Source organism: Piliocolobus tephrosceles, chromosome 19 (assembly GCF_002776525.5).
Source record: "Piliocolobus tephrosceles isolate RC106 chromosome 19, ASM277652v3, whole genome shotgun sequence".
NCBI classification, from domain to species: Eukaryota; Metazoa; Chordata; class Mammalia; order Primates; family Cercopithecidae; genus Piliocolobus; species Piliocolobus tephrosceles.
Window position 1 is genome coordinate 1,592,098 of NC_045452.1, and position 16,021 is coordinate 1,608,118.

The 16,021-nt window shown below is 43.0% G+C and overlaps 2 protein-coding genes across 3 annotated transcripts in view; one reads left to right on the forward strand and one right to left on the reverse strand.

The window, feature by feature from the left end:
* Positions 1-16,021, reverse strand: part of MICAL3 (microtubule associated monooxygenase, calponin and LIM domain containing 3) — a 1,031,057-nt gene that overhangs the window by 555,703 nt on the left and 459,333 nt on the right. The window lies entirely within an intron of this gene.
* The window catches only part of LOC111526405 (cat eye syndrome critical region protein 2), a 193,565-nt gene that overhangs the window by 109,265 nt on the left and 68,279 nt on the right, over positions 1-16,021 (forward strand). The window contains exon 2 of one of the 2 annotated variants that reach the window (XM_023192096.2): positions 6,638-6,732. In XM_023192096.2, coding sequence (XP_023047864.1) covers positions 6,638-6,732 — 95 coding nt within the window. Of the gene's footprint in view, positions 1-6,637; positions 6,733-16,021 lie in introns of those variants that run through there. The other variant, XM_023192097.2, reaches the window with a different exon arrangement.

A 16,021-nucleotide genomic window follows, 5' to 3' on the forward strand; every position in this document is an offset into this window, starting at 1 on the left:
TGATGATTCCAAACCTCAGAGGCCTGGAGCTAGATTCCAAAGCAGCTCTGAACATAAATTCTCTAATGACACCTCTCATTTTATCTTTAAGAGTCATGCAAGTGTTTAAGGTAAAAATATTCTCCCAAACAACAAGCAACAACAACACAAAGTCAAAGTCTCTAGGAACCTATGCCATTTTTACCCTTTGGCTTTTTATATTCCAGCCACACACCGTGGAAGCCAGGGAACACTCACATCCTAACTGGAAAATGGGGTCTAAGCGATGAAGTCCAGTTGACTATCTGGTATCTGAGGCTGTCTGTGGTCAGCTGCGAACCTGCTTTTCCAGATTTTGTCTCTGGCCGTGCGTGTCCAGTATACTAGTTACCTAGTATAATTGTTCTAGTCACCTAGGAACTTGTGTTACGTATTGGGGAGACACCAAAGACTTTTGAACAAAGAGAAAAACAATCAAACTTGGATTCATCAAACCTAGAACATACTGCATAGTTTCCAACTTTCACAGCGCTCAGGAATTGTTAATATGGGCTTTTTGTTGGTGGTGGTGGTGGTGGTGTTTTGTTTTGTTTCTGAGATACTCTGGCTCTGTCGCCAGGCTGGAGTGCAGTGGGTACGATCTTGGCTCACTGCGACCTCTGCCTCCTGGGTTCAAGCGATTCTTCTGCCTCAGCCTTCCCAGTAGTTGGGATTACAGGCACTCACCATCACGCCTGGCTAATTTTGGCATGTTAGTCGAGACAGGGTTTCACCATGTTGGCCAGGTGGGTCTCGAACTCCTGACCTCAGGTGATCCACCCACCTCTGCCTCTCAAAGTGCTGGGATTTCAGGTGTGAGCCACCACGCCTGGCTATATGGACATTTTTTAATGGGAGAAGACTCAAGGAGCTTCTTCTTAGCCTTTTTAAACTTCTGGAGCCAGTTTTAGTAATTTACACGTTTTCAGAAAACCCTGTTCTAGATTTACGCATATATTGGTATAATTAATATTTTCTAGTTAACCTAATATTTTAGAGTTGTAGTCATATTTGAGGGAGGAGCTATTTTGGTTTCCTTTCGGTGTTACTCAGCATTGAGCCAGTGACACAGCTGTTTGATGGAAGGCTGAGAGGAATGACATGGTGGCAGCAAAGCAGCAACACGGACCTGGCCAGCCTTTGGGGACTCCTGGGATACATCTCTTGGCCAACTGAAAGTGTTATATAGCTGGTTTCAGGTCCCTCACCATTATACCCACTTGAGCTGATTTATACTTTACAGTGTAAATTGGCATGAGGCATGCCTTTGGGATTAAATTAATTTATACCAAGTTAGAAAGCATCAGCTGTCAAAGTCAGGGGAGCCTTCTGGAGGCCAGTGTGCTTTTTTTCTTTCTGTATTTCTGAGCCCACACTCCAGGCATTCTCTCTTGGATAGCAGCTGGGACAGGCCTTCAGGAGGCCTGCTTTGCATCTCCTTTGTGTCCGCGCGGTTCTGGGTCCGATACGAAGCCAGATCTTTGACAGAGATGCTACGCAGTAGTTGGTGCCTGTGCACATTAGGAAGATTTGTAACCCTCTTAAATAAAATACAACAAACATGATTTTTTTTTTCTTTAAACATTTTCCCCCTCCTTAAATACACTCAAAGGAATTACGGTGACCGAATGGCACCAGTGCAAATCTATGATCTCGATCCTTAATCAGAAGTTGAAGAAAAGACTTTCTGTCTTTACTACCCTTTTAGCAAAAGATTAATGAAAATGTATACAGGGATTAGAAACACATCAAACAAGAAAAGGCACCTGTAATGTTATTTAAGAAAAGGTGTATTAAGTGGGTTGTTAGGGTTACAATAAAGGCATTTAGCAATATCCTGCATATGTCACCTGACTGTCTCCAGTGTGGAAATTATCTTCGTGTATGAGGCAGGCAGGACTTTACGAAGTGCAGAATGGTTAACTGCTTTTCTTAAGAGGTATGGTAAAGGCCCTGTTTCTTCTGCTGCTTCCCGCTGCTGTGCGAGGTTGGGGCTAGTCCCCTTGCTCACTTCTGAGTTCTTTTCCCAGCAGCCACTGCACGGCTCGAAGGATTTGTTGTTGAGGGTGGAGAAGGTGGAAGGATGTGGAACAGACTTCCCTAATGAGCTGTGATGCCAGCTGCAAAGGCGGCAAATCCTGTTACTCCCTTCAGCTACTCTCTGAAGCTGCAGAGGGGCAGTGGTAACGGGTCTCCCTGCCCTATGCTGATTAGCTGTCTTTTCTGCTGTTTTTCCCCCCTTCCTCTTCTGTCCCAGAGCATCTTGGCAAAGTTCAGATTTCTGTGCTCACAGCTCAATGCTCACAGTGAAAAGGAAATACAAAAGAGGAGGAGAGAAAGTGAGAAGAAAAAAGCGAGAAAAGGTTGGGTGGAGATTTTTAGTAGAGTCCCTTATTGCCATAGTCTAAGACTTAAGCTCTGGGTTGAAACCTTAAGTGGTAAAGCTTTGTAAGTAGTAACCTGGATTTCCAGATCGTTCTTGCAGATAGTTTTATTGGCACATGAACACCGCAGGCCATGTTACTAAAAGCATCTGAATTTCTCTTGTTCAGAAACCTCTGAATTTTGAGAAGGATACTCTGCTGTTTTTCCACAATCATTGCGAGGAAGATGAAATAATTGTAAGGTAAATGTTTCCATGTAGTGTTTACTGTGTGCCATTGCTTCATTTAATCATTGCAACCCTTGAAAACAGACACTTTGAATGTGATAAAAATTTTTTTGTAGTAAACACATTGTAAAGTGGTGAGTTCAGTAACATTAAGTAGATTCACATTGTTGTCAAACAGATATCCAAGACTTTTTCATCTTCCAAATGCCAGCCGCATATCTGAAACACCATACCCATTAAAATATTGGGAAGACATTTTAACCGATTAGCCAACATTTTAACTGTTTGGCCATTTCTTTTATTCAGCAGGATTAAAAATAGCTTTCCTGTTTCTTTCCTTCTTGGCTGTTTTGATAAAACATTCTTCCTCCGTATTTCATCACAGAATGGTGAGGCCAGGGATTGTGTTTACTGTGCCTTGGTTTATCCATTTGGTACTGACTGCGGGGGTTTATAGTTATAAAGGGAAAGAGAAAAGGCTTTGCTCTCCAGGGGTTCATCACCTATTCTTGGTTCTCATCTTTACTGATTCTGCATTTTAAGTTCTGCTGAGCTCCAGGGGTAAGTTCAGCAATGACTTCATCACGTCACAAGTTAGCTTGGACCTGCACATTTTTTGGTGGGTTTTCTGGGTGGCTTCTGATACATTAAACGTAATATCATAGAGTTATATTAGAGTTATATTTAAAAAGCAATTTTACATTTTGAACCCTGTTTTTAATGACTTCATGAGTTAGTTACTATATTCCAGGGATGGTGAAATGGAGAATATGGCAGGTAAGGGAGAAGAGATGGAATATTTAATAAAGGACGCAGAGTTCCTCTCCCTACGTGTGTCCCTTCAGAGACCATTTAAGCCTCTTCAGTTCTCCTTGGAAGAGTTAGTCCAGCATCCCTGATATTCTACTTTCTATTGTGTTCTGAAGAAAAGACATTCCTGACATTATTGCTACAATGTGGAAAACTTGTCTTGCCTCCTTGGAGGCTAGTATTGTAGCTAGAACCTAGGCAGCGCTGGTGAAAATGGCCGTGATAAAGGTGGAAGCCAGAAGAGGATGTCTGTGTGCAGAAGGCGGAGATGGAGAGAAAGGTAATTAGATTTCCTGGAAACCACATAACAAAAGCGATCCTCTGAAGAGATGCCACATGAACCATATGGCAAAGTTTATGCAGTCCTCTCCTTGGGAATACCCTCGTAGTTCTTAGCTTATCTTCTCAAATGTGGCCTTTGTTATTTATTTATTTATTTACTTATTTCTGTAGAGATGGGGTCTCGCTGTGTTGCTCAGCTGGTCTTGAACTCCTGGCTCTAAGCAATCCTCCCACCTCGGCCTCCAGTGTTGCCTTTATTATTTAATTTGGTACTTCCATGCGTTAAAAAATCTTAGGAGAAACCGGTTAGTGCAGATTGTAGCACCTTTCATCACGATCCGATTGTGCTCTTAGTTTATGATGGCAGGGGAGGGAACAGAACAGGACCCATAGAAAGGTGCGGGGGTGCGTGGATGGCCGCCACAGTGACAGCGAGCACTGGCGGCAGCAGCGTGGGGGAGCTTGGCTGGGAAGACTTTGCAGGTAAAGTTGCTCCCCTGAAGAACTACAGTACGGTTTGGCAGAGGGACAGGATTTCCACCCAGGGACAGTGATACATGTGAGGGCTTAGAGAAAATACACAGTGGTTGGGGTGGTGGTTGTAATTGTAGAAACTATCAGGCCTTTCTAGCATGGAGAACATTGACCGGGGGGAGCAATTGTGGGAAGAACACTGGACTCGGTGACCTGGGTTTCCACTCTGCTCTGTCCTTGATTTGCTGAGTGCCCTTGGAGAAGCCAATTAACCTTTCTGGAACTAGTTTCTTTATCTTGTTGTTGTTGTTTTTTCTCCCCTAAAAGAAACAGAGTCTTGCTGTGTTGGCCAGGCTGGTCTCAAACTCCTGGGCTCAGTGATCCTCCTACCTCAGCCTCCCAAGTATCTGGGACTGTAGGCATGCGCCACCACACCCCGCTAGTTTCTACATCTTTAAATTGAGAGAATGGAAATATGTGATCTGTAGTTTCATTTCCAGCTCTGATTCTGACTTCCTATCAAATGAGATGACCTGGGACTTTTTGCTTTGAGGATTTCGCTTCTGTTATAAGTCACTGGGAGGCTTGCCCAGTGCCCAGCTTAAAACATGAGCCAATCAAGTCTTCCATCGCCTCGGCTGGCCTTTAATTCTGGCAGATCTTGAATTCCTGTTTCTCCTTTCTCTCATTTAGTAAGTCCTTCAGAACCTTCTTCCTGCGCCGCTGCTTGGGCTAACATCTCCCCTCCCACCCTCCACCACTAGAATTCCTTGTATATACACAGCAGCTAGATTAGTCTCACTTTGCCTCTCCTCTATAGAAATAAACTGAGGTGGATCTCCATTGTCTCCCGAAGAAAGGCCAAACTCATTAGCTGGGTATTCAGGATCGCCTGTCAATCTCAGCTCACATTACTCGCCTCCACATAATCTACAGAATAGTTAAACTGAACCTAATATCCTCCTGCACCTGGTCATGCCCTGCCTCTCTCCCCATTGTCACTCAGTCACAATTCCCATCTCACGAAATCTCCCAGGCTTCCACAGCAGAAGTAACCCTTTTTCTTCTTAGCTCCCATAGCGTGCTTTCTGTACCTGCCGGTACTGATTGGTTTGTGTTTTTTGTTTGTTTGAGACAGTGTCTCACTCTGTCGCCCAGGCCGGAGTACGCTGGCATGATCTCATTTCACTGCAATCGCCGCCTCCTGGGTTCAAGCGATTCTTGTGTCTCAGCCTCAGTAGCTGGGATCACAGGTGCATGCCACCGCACCTGGCTAATTTTTGTATTTGTAGTAGAGACAGGGTTTGACCACGTTGGCCAGGCTGGTCTCGATTTCTTGACCTCAAGTGAGCCACCATGCCTGGCCAGAGCCATATTATTTCTATATGAGAAGCAAACTACCCTGTTTTGTGTCTGCTACCATGTAATTGCGTTAAAATCAGAACTTGCATCTTATGCACATCTCGTACTTTTCAGAACCATTAATAAGATTGTCAAAAGTTTGGTTTTTCTGGGGATTATTGATCTGGTTATGAGCAAGTCAAACCATAGGGAGCAGACTCTTGGGAAATGATTTGCATGCAGAAGATTGCATCCTGGTTGAAAGAATGTGGGCAAACTTTTCTAATATGAGACCTGATGACCTAGAAAATACTCTGTCATCTAAGAAAATACCTGCTTATTTTGGGGTTGTTGAGAAGGGAAATAGGATCTCCTAAAGTTCCCCACCACCACTTTTTGTCCAGTGGCCCCTTTCCAAACAATTCCTTGTTGGAATACCGTGTCGAGGCAAGCTGAACCCCAAGGAAAGCAAAGACATTCACACAGACGTTACCTCATTCTGTTTAGATGATGTAAGATTAGCCTTGGTTCTCGCAATCACCTTTCATCAGCCATGTAGGTGTGGCGTCCCAAAATAAAAATTCTCGTTCCCGCTTACTAACACTTGCCGTTCAAAATATAGTGGTTCTTTAAAGCTGTTGCAGATGGTTTATCTCTTGAGAACATTAAGTGAATGACAAATACTTGATAAACAATTACATGAGCGCTCCTTTCCTCTCTTTTGCGATTAAAATAGAAAGCAGTACAGCACGTTTGTATTTATACTCGATTATGTATAATCAGAGAGTTAAGCTCTTTAATTATGCAGCTAGAATTGATTTATCAAAAAGAGTTACATGTGTTTCTTCTCATGTGCAGGTAAGAGGAATGGGGCTGGGGAGGGAGTAGTGGGAGAAATAAAACCCCAGGAAAACGAAAACATGGAATCTGGTTGCTCTTCTCACAGTAGCCAGAAGGAAGGGCAGAGGTGATCTCTTTCAAGTCCTTCCGCTACTGGGACCTTTCAGTTTTTGGGGCTTGTGCTGGCGGTAGGGAGGGGCGGTATATTTTAAGAAATCTCTGTCTGTCTGATTTCTCAACTTCCCTCTCTCCCTCCCTCAGGAGTTAGAAGCCGCTCTTCACAGAGATGACGTGGAGTTTATCAGTGACCTGATTGCCTGCCTGCTTCAGGGCTGCTATCAACGAAGAGATATCACGTGAGTAATTCTGATCTTTCTAAGCATTTCTTTTCTTTTCTTTTTTTTTTTTTGAGACGGAGTCTTGCTCAGTTGCCCAGGCTGGAATGCAGTGACCGGATCTCAGCTCCCTGCAAGCTCTGCCTCCCGGGTTCATGCCATTCTCCTGCCTCAGCCTCCCTAGTAGCTGGGACTACAGGTGCCCGCCACGTCGCCCAGCTAGTTGGTTTTTTTTGTTTGTTCGTTTGTTTTTTGTATTTTTTAGTAGAGACGGGGTTTCACCGTGTTAGCCAAGATGGCCTTGATCTCCCGACCTCGTGATCCTCCCGTCTCGGCCTCCCCAAGTGCTGGGATTACAGGCTTGAGCCACCGCGCCTGGCCCTTTCTAAGCATTTCCTGCGCGGAGAACTAATTAACCAGCCGTAGTGATGTTTCCTGTCTCCTGTGACAAACCGGAACCGATCCTTAGCCATCACGGAACAGTGTAGATGGAAGACGTACATGTGAGTTCCCAGGCTGTGTTTGGCTCATTCCGCAGTTGAGCTTTTATTCCATCGTCATCTTTGAGTTTATTTCATTCTCACAAATCCCTATGGCTTACTCTTGGATACCCCAGCTAACATATTTTAGTGTAGAATTTCTTTTTTTTTTGAAGTATTCCAACAGTTTATTAGAAAGAATGTAGACTTTTTAAAAATCCCCACTATCATGAACATAAATTGAGGTTTTCAGCCCTGATATAAACTGAATCAAAAAAAGAAATAAAAAATCCAATAGTGTATGAAACATTTTTCACTCATTTGCCATACTCGACAGTGCAAATACAAATCTGGTCTAAATGTACAGACTCTCAACCAGCAATGTACAGCTTTCTTTGTCCTCCATGCTGAGATGTAAGAGCTTAAGGGTCAAACAATACCAAATGTATAGGCTTCAAAAACCATCTAAGTTAGGGCATTCTCTGGTTATAGCTAAGATACACCTGGAACACTGACAAGTGAACACTTACGTAGAATAATGTGAAGTAAATTTTTTGAAAAATAAATGTTAGTGGAATAATCCTGAAGGATAACACGAATAGCAGATTACCAGTAAGGTGTCAGCCAATTTGTTCCAGCCACTTTTGAATCCACGTTCTGTGATCTAAAATTTAGTTCTCTTTCCCTAAGCTGGGAGCTTCCTATCATGTCAGTATCTGTGTTATGAAGAAAAGGAGACTTAGGTGAGATGTTTTTATTTATCACAACAGCTACATCAATTGCCTAGGACCTCAACACCTTCATGAAAGTGGGAAATGTTCATGCATAAGGTTATTGCCTTAGCTGACTTAAAATTGCCCCATACAATGGTACATATCAACCCTTAGTGAAGCCTTTTAAAAAACAAACAGGTTGAAAAATGAGTTAAAGTAGGCAAATACAGCATCTGCCTTTAGAGCTGTCAACTCAGGAATTCTCTCAATTATGAAATCTTGCAGAGAAGTTATTTTTCTTTCTCAAAATCCAGGTGATGACAATATTCCTTACTCCAGAACTGGCATTTTTGCATCATCACTGTCTTGTGAATCATCATCTGCTCCATCTACTTCTGGTAAATCTACATTCTCATCACCACCCATGTTGTTCATCATCTCAGAGAAACGATCAAAATTAGACCTGTCTTCATCTGAACCATCTTCCCAGTCTTTCCAGTTATTGAAGTCGACTAGTGTAGAATTCCTTCTTCTTATATTTGCATTTTTCTGATTTTGTTTGCAGTATTGGTAAAGTATTGCCTAAGAAATCAAAACTAGTTTTTATTACGTTTCTGTCATTTGAGTAGCTTCTGTTGGTTACATAGCCAGCAGCAGTGATGTAATTAACTTGCAGCTGAAGCACCCTTACCCCTTAACGGCAAGGTGTAAACAGCTCTCCAGTGCCTTTGAGATGTGTAGAGACTTTGAGCAAAATGTGATGTATGACAAATAAAGGAGAGTCCTAATAGGACCTCTTGTTTTGATCTTAATACACATTTCTTTGCTACGTGTCTATATAGGACAGAACTGCAGGGCAAGCTCACAAAAAGGTGAGATGCAATGGGTTTTCCAGGCTCTTGCCCTCTGATGCCGTGTAGGGGGTTTAAGTTGTGATGGTTTATGGTATGAATTTTTTTTTTTTTTTTTGGAGACCTTGTCTCGCACTGTCACCCAGGCTGGAGTGCGGTGACGCAATCTCGGCTCACTGCAAGCTCCGCCTCCCGGGTTCACGCCATTCGCCTGCCTCAGCAGGGACTACAGGTGCCCGACACCACGCCCGGCTGATTTTTTGTATTTTTAGTAGAGACGGGGTTTCACCGTGTTAGCCAGGATGGTCTCAATCTCCTGAGCTCGTGATCCGCCTGCCTCGGCCTCCCAAAGTGCTGGGATTACAGGCGTGAGCCACTGTGCCCTGCCAGTATCCAATATTTCTGTTCTAATGAATTCAGTCTGTTAGGGCTGGGAAACGATGCTTGTTGTTAATGAGCAATAAAGTTGTATACAAGGGAAGAAAGAGATGTCAGTGCTGTTTTTCTCAGGGTGGAAGTCTGCGTTCCCTAGGGGAGACTCACTGCTTCTGCACTCAGTATAACGGCTTTTCCCCCTAGGATACCCAGGTTGTATTTATAAATACAAATACACATAAAGTATACCTTAGAATATTTTCTTCCATTCTCTATTTAGGATGCAGACTTGGGAGTTTGTATTTTTTAAGCACTGTTAGATTCATACCTTGTATTTAATTCCACATTTTCATAACCTGGAATTTTTTTTCATTATAGTAATCAGTTTTCTTGTAACCACATTTTCTCTAAATGTCATTGTCAGATAATCCAGTCTGATAGCTGACAGTTATGTCTAGCTTTTAGCAGTTATAAACATTATAATGCATAGCTTTGTTCAAAATTCACCAGGTTCCTGGAAGTGCTTCACTCAGTCAAAAGATATGCCCATTTAAGATCTTCGTTTTAAGCAAGGCTTAAAGGTTTTTGCCAGGCTCCCTGTCACAGAGGTGGTTGTGTTTTAGCCTTAAATGATCACTGCATGAGAGTGTCTGCTTGCGTGATCCTTGTGAGCCCTCTGTAAACAGACTAGTAGGTACTGGCGGCACAAACACTCACCAGGTCTCTTAGAGCTCACCGTTCTGACAGGGAGGTCCACTAATGATTACAGTACTGATTATATAGTTGCCAGTTATGTAATTACAGTAGTAAGTGCTTAGAAATAAAAATACAACATATTAACAGAGCATATAACCTGGGGTAAGAAAGTGACTTGTGAACTGAGCCTTCATATATGGGCTGTTTTCTCTCATAGGATATTCCTCTATGGCAGAGTTCATCCCTCTAATTCATCCTTCTGTTTAAAATGGGTCTTAACTAATTCTGCTTGTTTGTTCTTCCAGATGGTGGTTACAAAGTTATGTCATGTTCTTTAAGAAATCCGCTTATCTAATCATTCTAACTAGAATCAAATAAACTTCTGAAGAAATTTGGGCAAAATTGACATCTCTGCAATATAGTCTTTCTTTTTTTTTTTTGGACAGGATCTTGCTCTTTCACCCAGGCTGGAGTACAGTGGCAGGATCCTGTCTCACTGTAGCCTCGACCTCCTGGGCTCTAGCAGTCCTCCCACCTCAGCTTCCTGAGTAGCTCAGTACAGGACTGCGCCACCATTCCCAGCTGACTTTTAACAATTTTTTGTAGAGGCAAAGTCTGTGTTCCCCTGGCTGGTCTTGAACTCCTGGTCTCAAGTGATCCTGCTGCCTTGGCCTCTCATAGTGCTGGAATTACAGGTGTGAGCCACTGTGCCTTGCCCCTACAAGTATTTATTAAATAATAGAATACCGTATCCCTATATCTGTCTTTAATTTGCATAGTTTATTGACGTTGGTTTTTTTCTTAAGTTAATATTCTTTTGACTTTCTAGGATTATTATCTGTCTCTCTTTTCAGTGTTAATATTCGTGTCTACTTCAGGCTGTATTAGTTATCCACTGTTAAGTAACAAATTACCCTAAAACTTAGCAACTTGAAACTACAAAAATTTGTAATCATACAATTTCTATGGGTCAGGAACCTGGGCAAACCACGACTGGGTGTATTTAGCTCAAGACGGTTTACAGGGGTATGATCAAGGTACCAGGTGACAGCCGTCATCTTGAAACTTATTACTCATGTATAATATGCACACAGAAACACAGAAAAGTGCTCATTTCCTAATTCTACAGCTCAATGAATTTTCACAAACTGAACACACCTGTGTAACGGAGCACCCGGACAGGAAAGAACACTACAGTCTATTTGAGTTTTTTTCCTGAAAGGAATTGCCTAAAGTGATAGTTATGCTGTCCAGTCAGTGAGCTCCCACACGCAGCTACTGTGAACGGACACTCATTCTTGCCTGCAGTTCTACTTTGATCTCATTCTAAAGAAAGAGATCAGTAAATTTGGATCAGTAAATGTTTACTTGTTATGCCTCCAAAACTAAGCTGTTATATGCCGCTAAAAAAGTTACTTGATTTCAGCTGGGCACGGTGGCTCATGCCTGTAGTCCCAGCACTTTGGGAGGCCAAGACTGACAGTTCACTTGAGGTCAGGAGTTCGAGAGCAGTCTGGCCAACGTGGTAAAACCCCGTCTCTACTAAAAATACAAAAATTAGCCAGGTGTGGTGGTGCACACCTGTAGTCCCAGCTACTCAGGAGGCTGAGGTGGGAAGATTGCTTCAACCCGGGAGGCGGAGGTTGCAGTGAGCTGAGATTGCTCCATTGCACTCCAGCCTGGGCGACAGAGAGAGACTGCATCTCAAAAAAAAAAAAAAAGGAACTTAATTTCTTAATGCATAATTTGCCTCATCTATAAAATGGAATTAATGACAGTATTCAGTTAAGTTACTATGAGGATTAAATGAAATGATTAATGAGAGTAACCATCATGTATAGAAACACTATGCCTAGTTCCTCCAAAGGCTCGGCAGAAAACAGGCTTTGACTCAAGCAACTTCCCGTATCCTTTTCCATTGTAGTTTGCATGTTTTAGAACAGGGGCCAGCAAATATTTTCTGTAAAGGGCCAGATAGTCAATACAGGCATGCATCACGTAATGTCATTTTGTTCAGTGGCAGACCTCATATACGACAGTGGTCACACGAGCTTGTGATGGAGATGAATATTCTTGTCCCCTAGAGACATCGTTGCCCTTGTAACATGCACATGCATTACTCACGTGGTTGTGATGATGGTGTAAACAAACCTAGTGTATTACCAGTCACATAAAGACATAGCACATACAGTCATGTACACCATGTCATACTTAACAGTAAACAACTCTTACTGGTTTCTGTGTTTACTATGCCGTACTTTTAATCATTATTTTAGAGTGTATTCCTTCTAGTTTCGTTTAGTTTTTTTTAAGACGGGGTCTCTGGCACCCAGGCTGGAATGTAGTGGTATAGCCTTGACTCCCTGCAACCTCCACCTCCTGGGTTCAAATGATCCTCCCACGTCAGCCTCACAAGTAGCTGGGACTCCAGGCGTGTACCACCAGGCCCATCTAATTTCTTTATTTTGGGGTAGAGATAAGGTTTCACCATGTTGGCCAGGATGGTTTTGAACTCCTGACCACAAGTGATCTGCCTGCCTCAGCCTCCGAAAGTGCTGAGATTACACGTGTGAGCCACCAAGGCTGGCCTAGCTGTTTTGTCTATAATACACAACAGCCTCAGGCAGGTCCTTCAGAAGAGATTCCAGAAGAAGGCATTGTTATAGGAGATGACAGCACCATGCATGTTAGTGCCCTGAAGATGTTCCAGTGGGACAAGATGTCGAGGCAGAAGACAGTAATATTGATGATCCTGACCCTGTGTAGGCCTAGGCTGATGTGTGTGTTTTTGTCTTCATTTTGAACAAAAAAGATCAAATGTAAAAATTAAAAAATTTCAATGATAGAAAACAGCTTATAGAATAAGGATATAAGGAAGGCTGCCACACAGTGGCTCATGCCTGTAATCCCAGCACTCTGGGAGGATGAGGTGAGAGGACATTTTGAGGCCAGGAGGTCGAGACCAGCCTGGGCAACATAGCAAGACTCCATCTCTACTAAAAAATAAAAATAAACGAATTAGCTGGGCAACATAACAAGACCCCGTCTCTACTAAAAAATAAAAATAAACGAATTAGCTGGACAACATAACAAGACCCCGTCTCTACTAAAAAATAAAAATAAAATAATTAGCTGGACATGGTGGTGCATGCCTGGAGTCTAAGTTACTAGGGAGGCTGAGGTGGGAAGATCAGGAGTTGGAGGCTGCAGTGAGCTGCAGGTCCTTACTGCACTCTAGCTAGGGCTACAGAGCAGGAAAAAAAAAAAAAAAAGAAAAAATGTTTTTATATAGCTCTAAAAAATGTTTAAGCTGTTATTACAAAAGAATCAAAAAGTTAAAAGTTGGCCGGGTGTGGTGGCTCACACCTGTAATCCCAGCACTTTGGGAGGCCGAGATGGGCGGATCACAAGGTCAGGAGATCAAGACCATCCTGGCTAATACAGTGAAACCCCGTCTCTACTAAAAAATACAAAAAACTAGCCGGGCGAGGTGGCGGGCACCTGTAGTCCCAGCTACTCGGGAGGCTGAGGCAGGAGAATGGCGTGAACCTGGGAGGCGGAGCTTGCAGTGAGCTGAAATCCGGCCACTGCACTCCAGCCTGGGCGACAGAGCGAGACTACGTCTAAAAAAAAAAAAAAAATTTAAAGTTTGAAATTTTTAAATGTCATAGTAAGCTAAAGATAATATTGAAGAAAAGGATTTTTTAAAACAAACATAGTATAGCCTAAGTTTACAGCATTTAGAAAGTTTATAGTGAAGTACAGTCATGTACCAGTGTACCAAGCCTTCACATTCATTTACTACTCAGTTACTGATTCACCCAGAGCAGGTTTAGTTCCACAGGCTGCACTCATGACACGTGCTTTATACAGATGTACCATTTTTAAAATCTTTTGTACTATGTCCTTGCTGTGCCTTTTCTGTGTTTAAATGTGTCTGAATCCACAAATCCTTAACATTCCGTTATGGTGGCTTACTGTATTCAGTACAGTCAGCTGCAGTATCGGGGTGTAACCTAGGAGCAGTGGGCTGTGCCGTCTAGTCTAGGTGTGGTAGGCTGTACCATCTAGGTGTATGTCAATACACTATGATGTTTCCACAGCAACAAAATCACCTAACCATGCATTTCTCAGAACATATCCCTTCTGTTAAGCAATGCGTGACTATTGTAGGCCCTCACTCCCAGCAGAGTCTCACTCTGTTCCCCAGGCTGGAGTGCACTGGGCCAGTCGTAACTCACTGCAGCCTCGAACGTCTAGATTCAAGCAGTCCTCCTGCCTCAGCCTCCTGAGTAACTAGTATTCCAGGCGCACACCCACATCGTATTTTAGGCTCTGTGTTGCAGCTACCCAGCTCTGTCACTATGAAAGCAGCCATAGGTGATACAGAAAAACCAATAGTGACTGCTTTATTAGAACTTTCTAACCGCTGAGGTTTGACTTTTATATCATTTTCACCTGCCAGGAAAGACTGTTTTTCTGCTTGTTTGTTTGTTTTTTCCCCAACCATTAAAAAATATAAAAAGCATAATTATAGGCTCTTTTTTGTTTGTTTTGTTTTTAAAGGGGGTCTGGTGCAACGTCTCACGCCTGTAATCCCAGCACTTTGGGAGGCCGAGGTGGGCAGATCACTTGAGGTCAGGAGTTCGAGACCACGTCTCTACTAAAACTTCAAAAATTAGCCGGGTGTAGTGGCACGCACCTGTGGTCTTAGCTACTCGGTAGACTGAGGCATGAGAATTGCTTGAACCCGGAAGGCGGAGGTTGCAGTGAGCCGAGATCACACCACGACACTCCAGCCTCTGCGACAAAATAAAAGTATGTCTCAACAAAAAAGGACATCATTCCAGATTTGGCCCTCAGGCTATAATTTTCCAACTCCTGTATTTAGGAAGCTAGTTACTATTCCAGTTCCACTGACTTAATCTAATCTTTAAAACTGAAATACGGAGGCCACATTTCCTTTCATCTGTACTCTCCAACCTGAGGTTTTTGCACTTAGAGGACAGCATAACACGATCTACTCTTGGAAATGATACTAGCCAGCATGTTCTGTGTCCTGGACGCTGCCAACTGCTTCTCAAGAACACTCACTTAATCCGACAGCCCTCTCATAGAAAGTTCTCTCCCATCCTTCCGTCAAGGATGAGGAATTTGAGGCACAGAGAGGTTAAATAAATTGCCCAAGGTTACATAGCCGGTAATTGAGACGGTACAGATCTGTCTCCTAGACCTCCAACTCCTAACTGCAGCGCCATGCTGTAAATGAGAAATATAGAAGAAAAGTGGTAAGTAAAGTGGTTTTCCTTGAACGCAGGATTTTTAACTCTTTGGCACACTAAGGAAGCCTGTGAACCCCATCTAAAAATAATGTTTTGAAATCATAAAATAAGATTATACCCAAACCCAATTACACTGAAAAATAGTAAAGTATTGGTTGGGCGTGGTGGCTCACACCTGTAATCTCAACACTTTTGGGAGGCTGAGGCAGGCCGCTCACTTGAGCTCAGGAGTTCGAGACTAGCCTGGGCAACATGGTGAAACCCCGGCTCTACAAAAAGTATTATACAAACATTAGTGGGGTACGGTGGCACATACCTATAGTCCCAGGTACTTGGGAGGATGAGGCAGGAGAATCGATTGAACCCAGGAGGCGGAGGCTGCAGTGGAGATCGTGCCACTGCACTCCATCGTGGGTAGCAGAGTGAGACCCTGTCTCAAAAAAAGAAAAAAAAAATGAAGTATTGAAGAAAGAAATTTTTGATGCAGTGTTTTATTCATCTAACAGCAGAGCTAATTTCCCAAAATGACTGTCTTCAGGTGTCAGTGAGCATAAGTGCTATTTGGAAATACCTGCAATGATCTATATGATTTCAGTAGAAATCAGATATTTCCGTGGACCTCTGCTTTAAAACGTGGGTTTTGTTTGTTTTTGTTTTGAAGATGAGATCTCACTCTTTCGCTCAGTCTTGAGTGCTGTGGCGCAGTCATAGCTGACTGCAGCCTCCAAATCCTGGGCTCAAGCCGTCCTCTCACCTCAGCCTCCTGAGTAGCTGGGATGACAGGCAGGCACCACCATGCCCATCTAAAAGGGTTTTTAAATCCTAGATCAATCTGCAGTTCATAGTCAACAACTTAGACATAAAAGGAACCTCATCATTGAGTACAGTTTACTTGTTTACCTGAGGAAACGAAG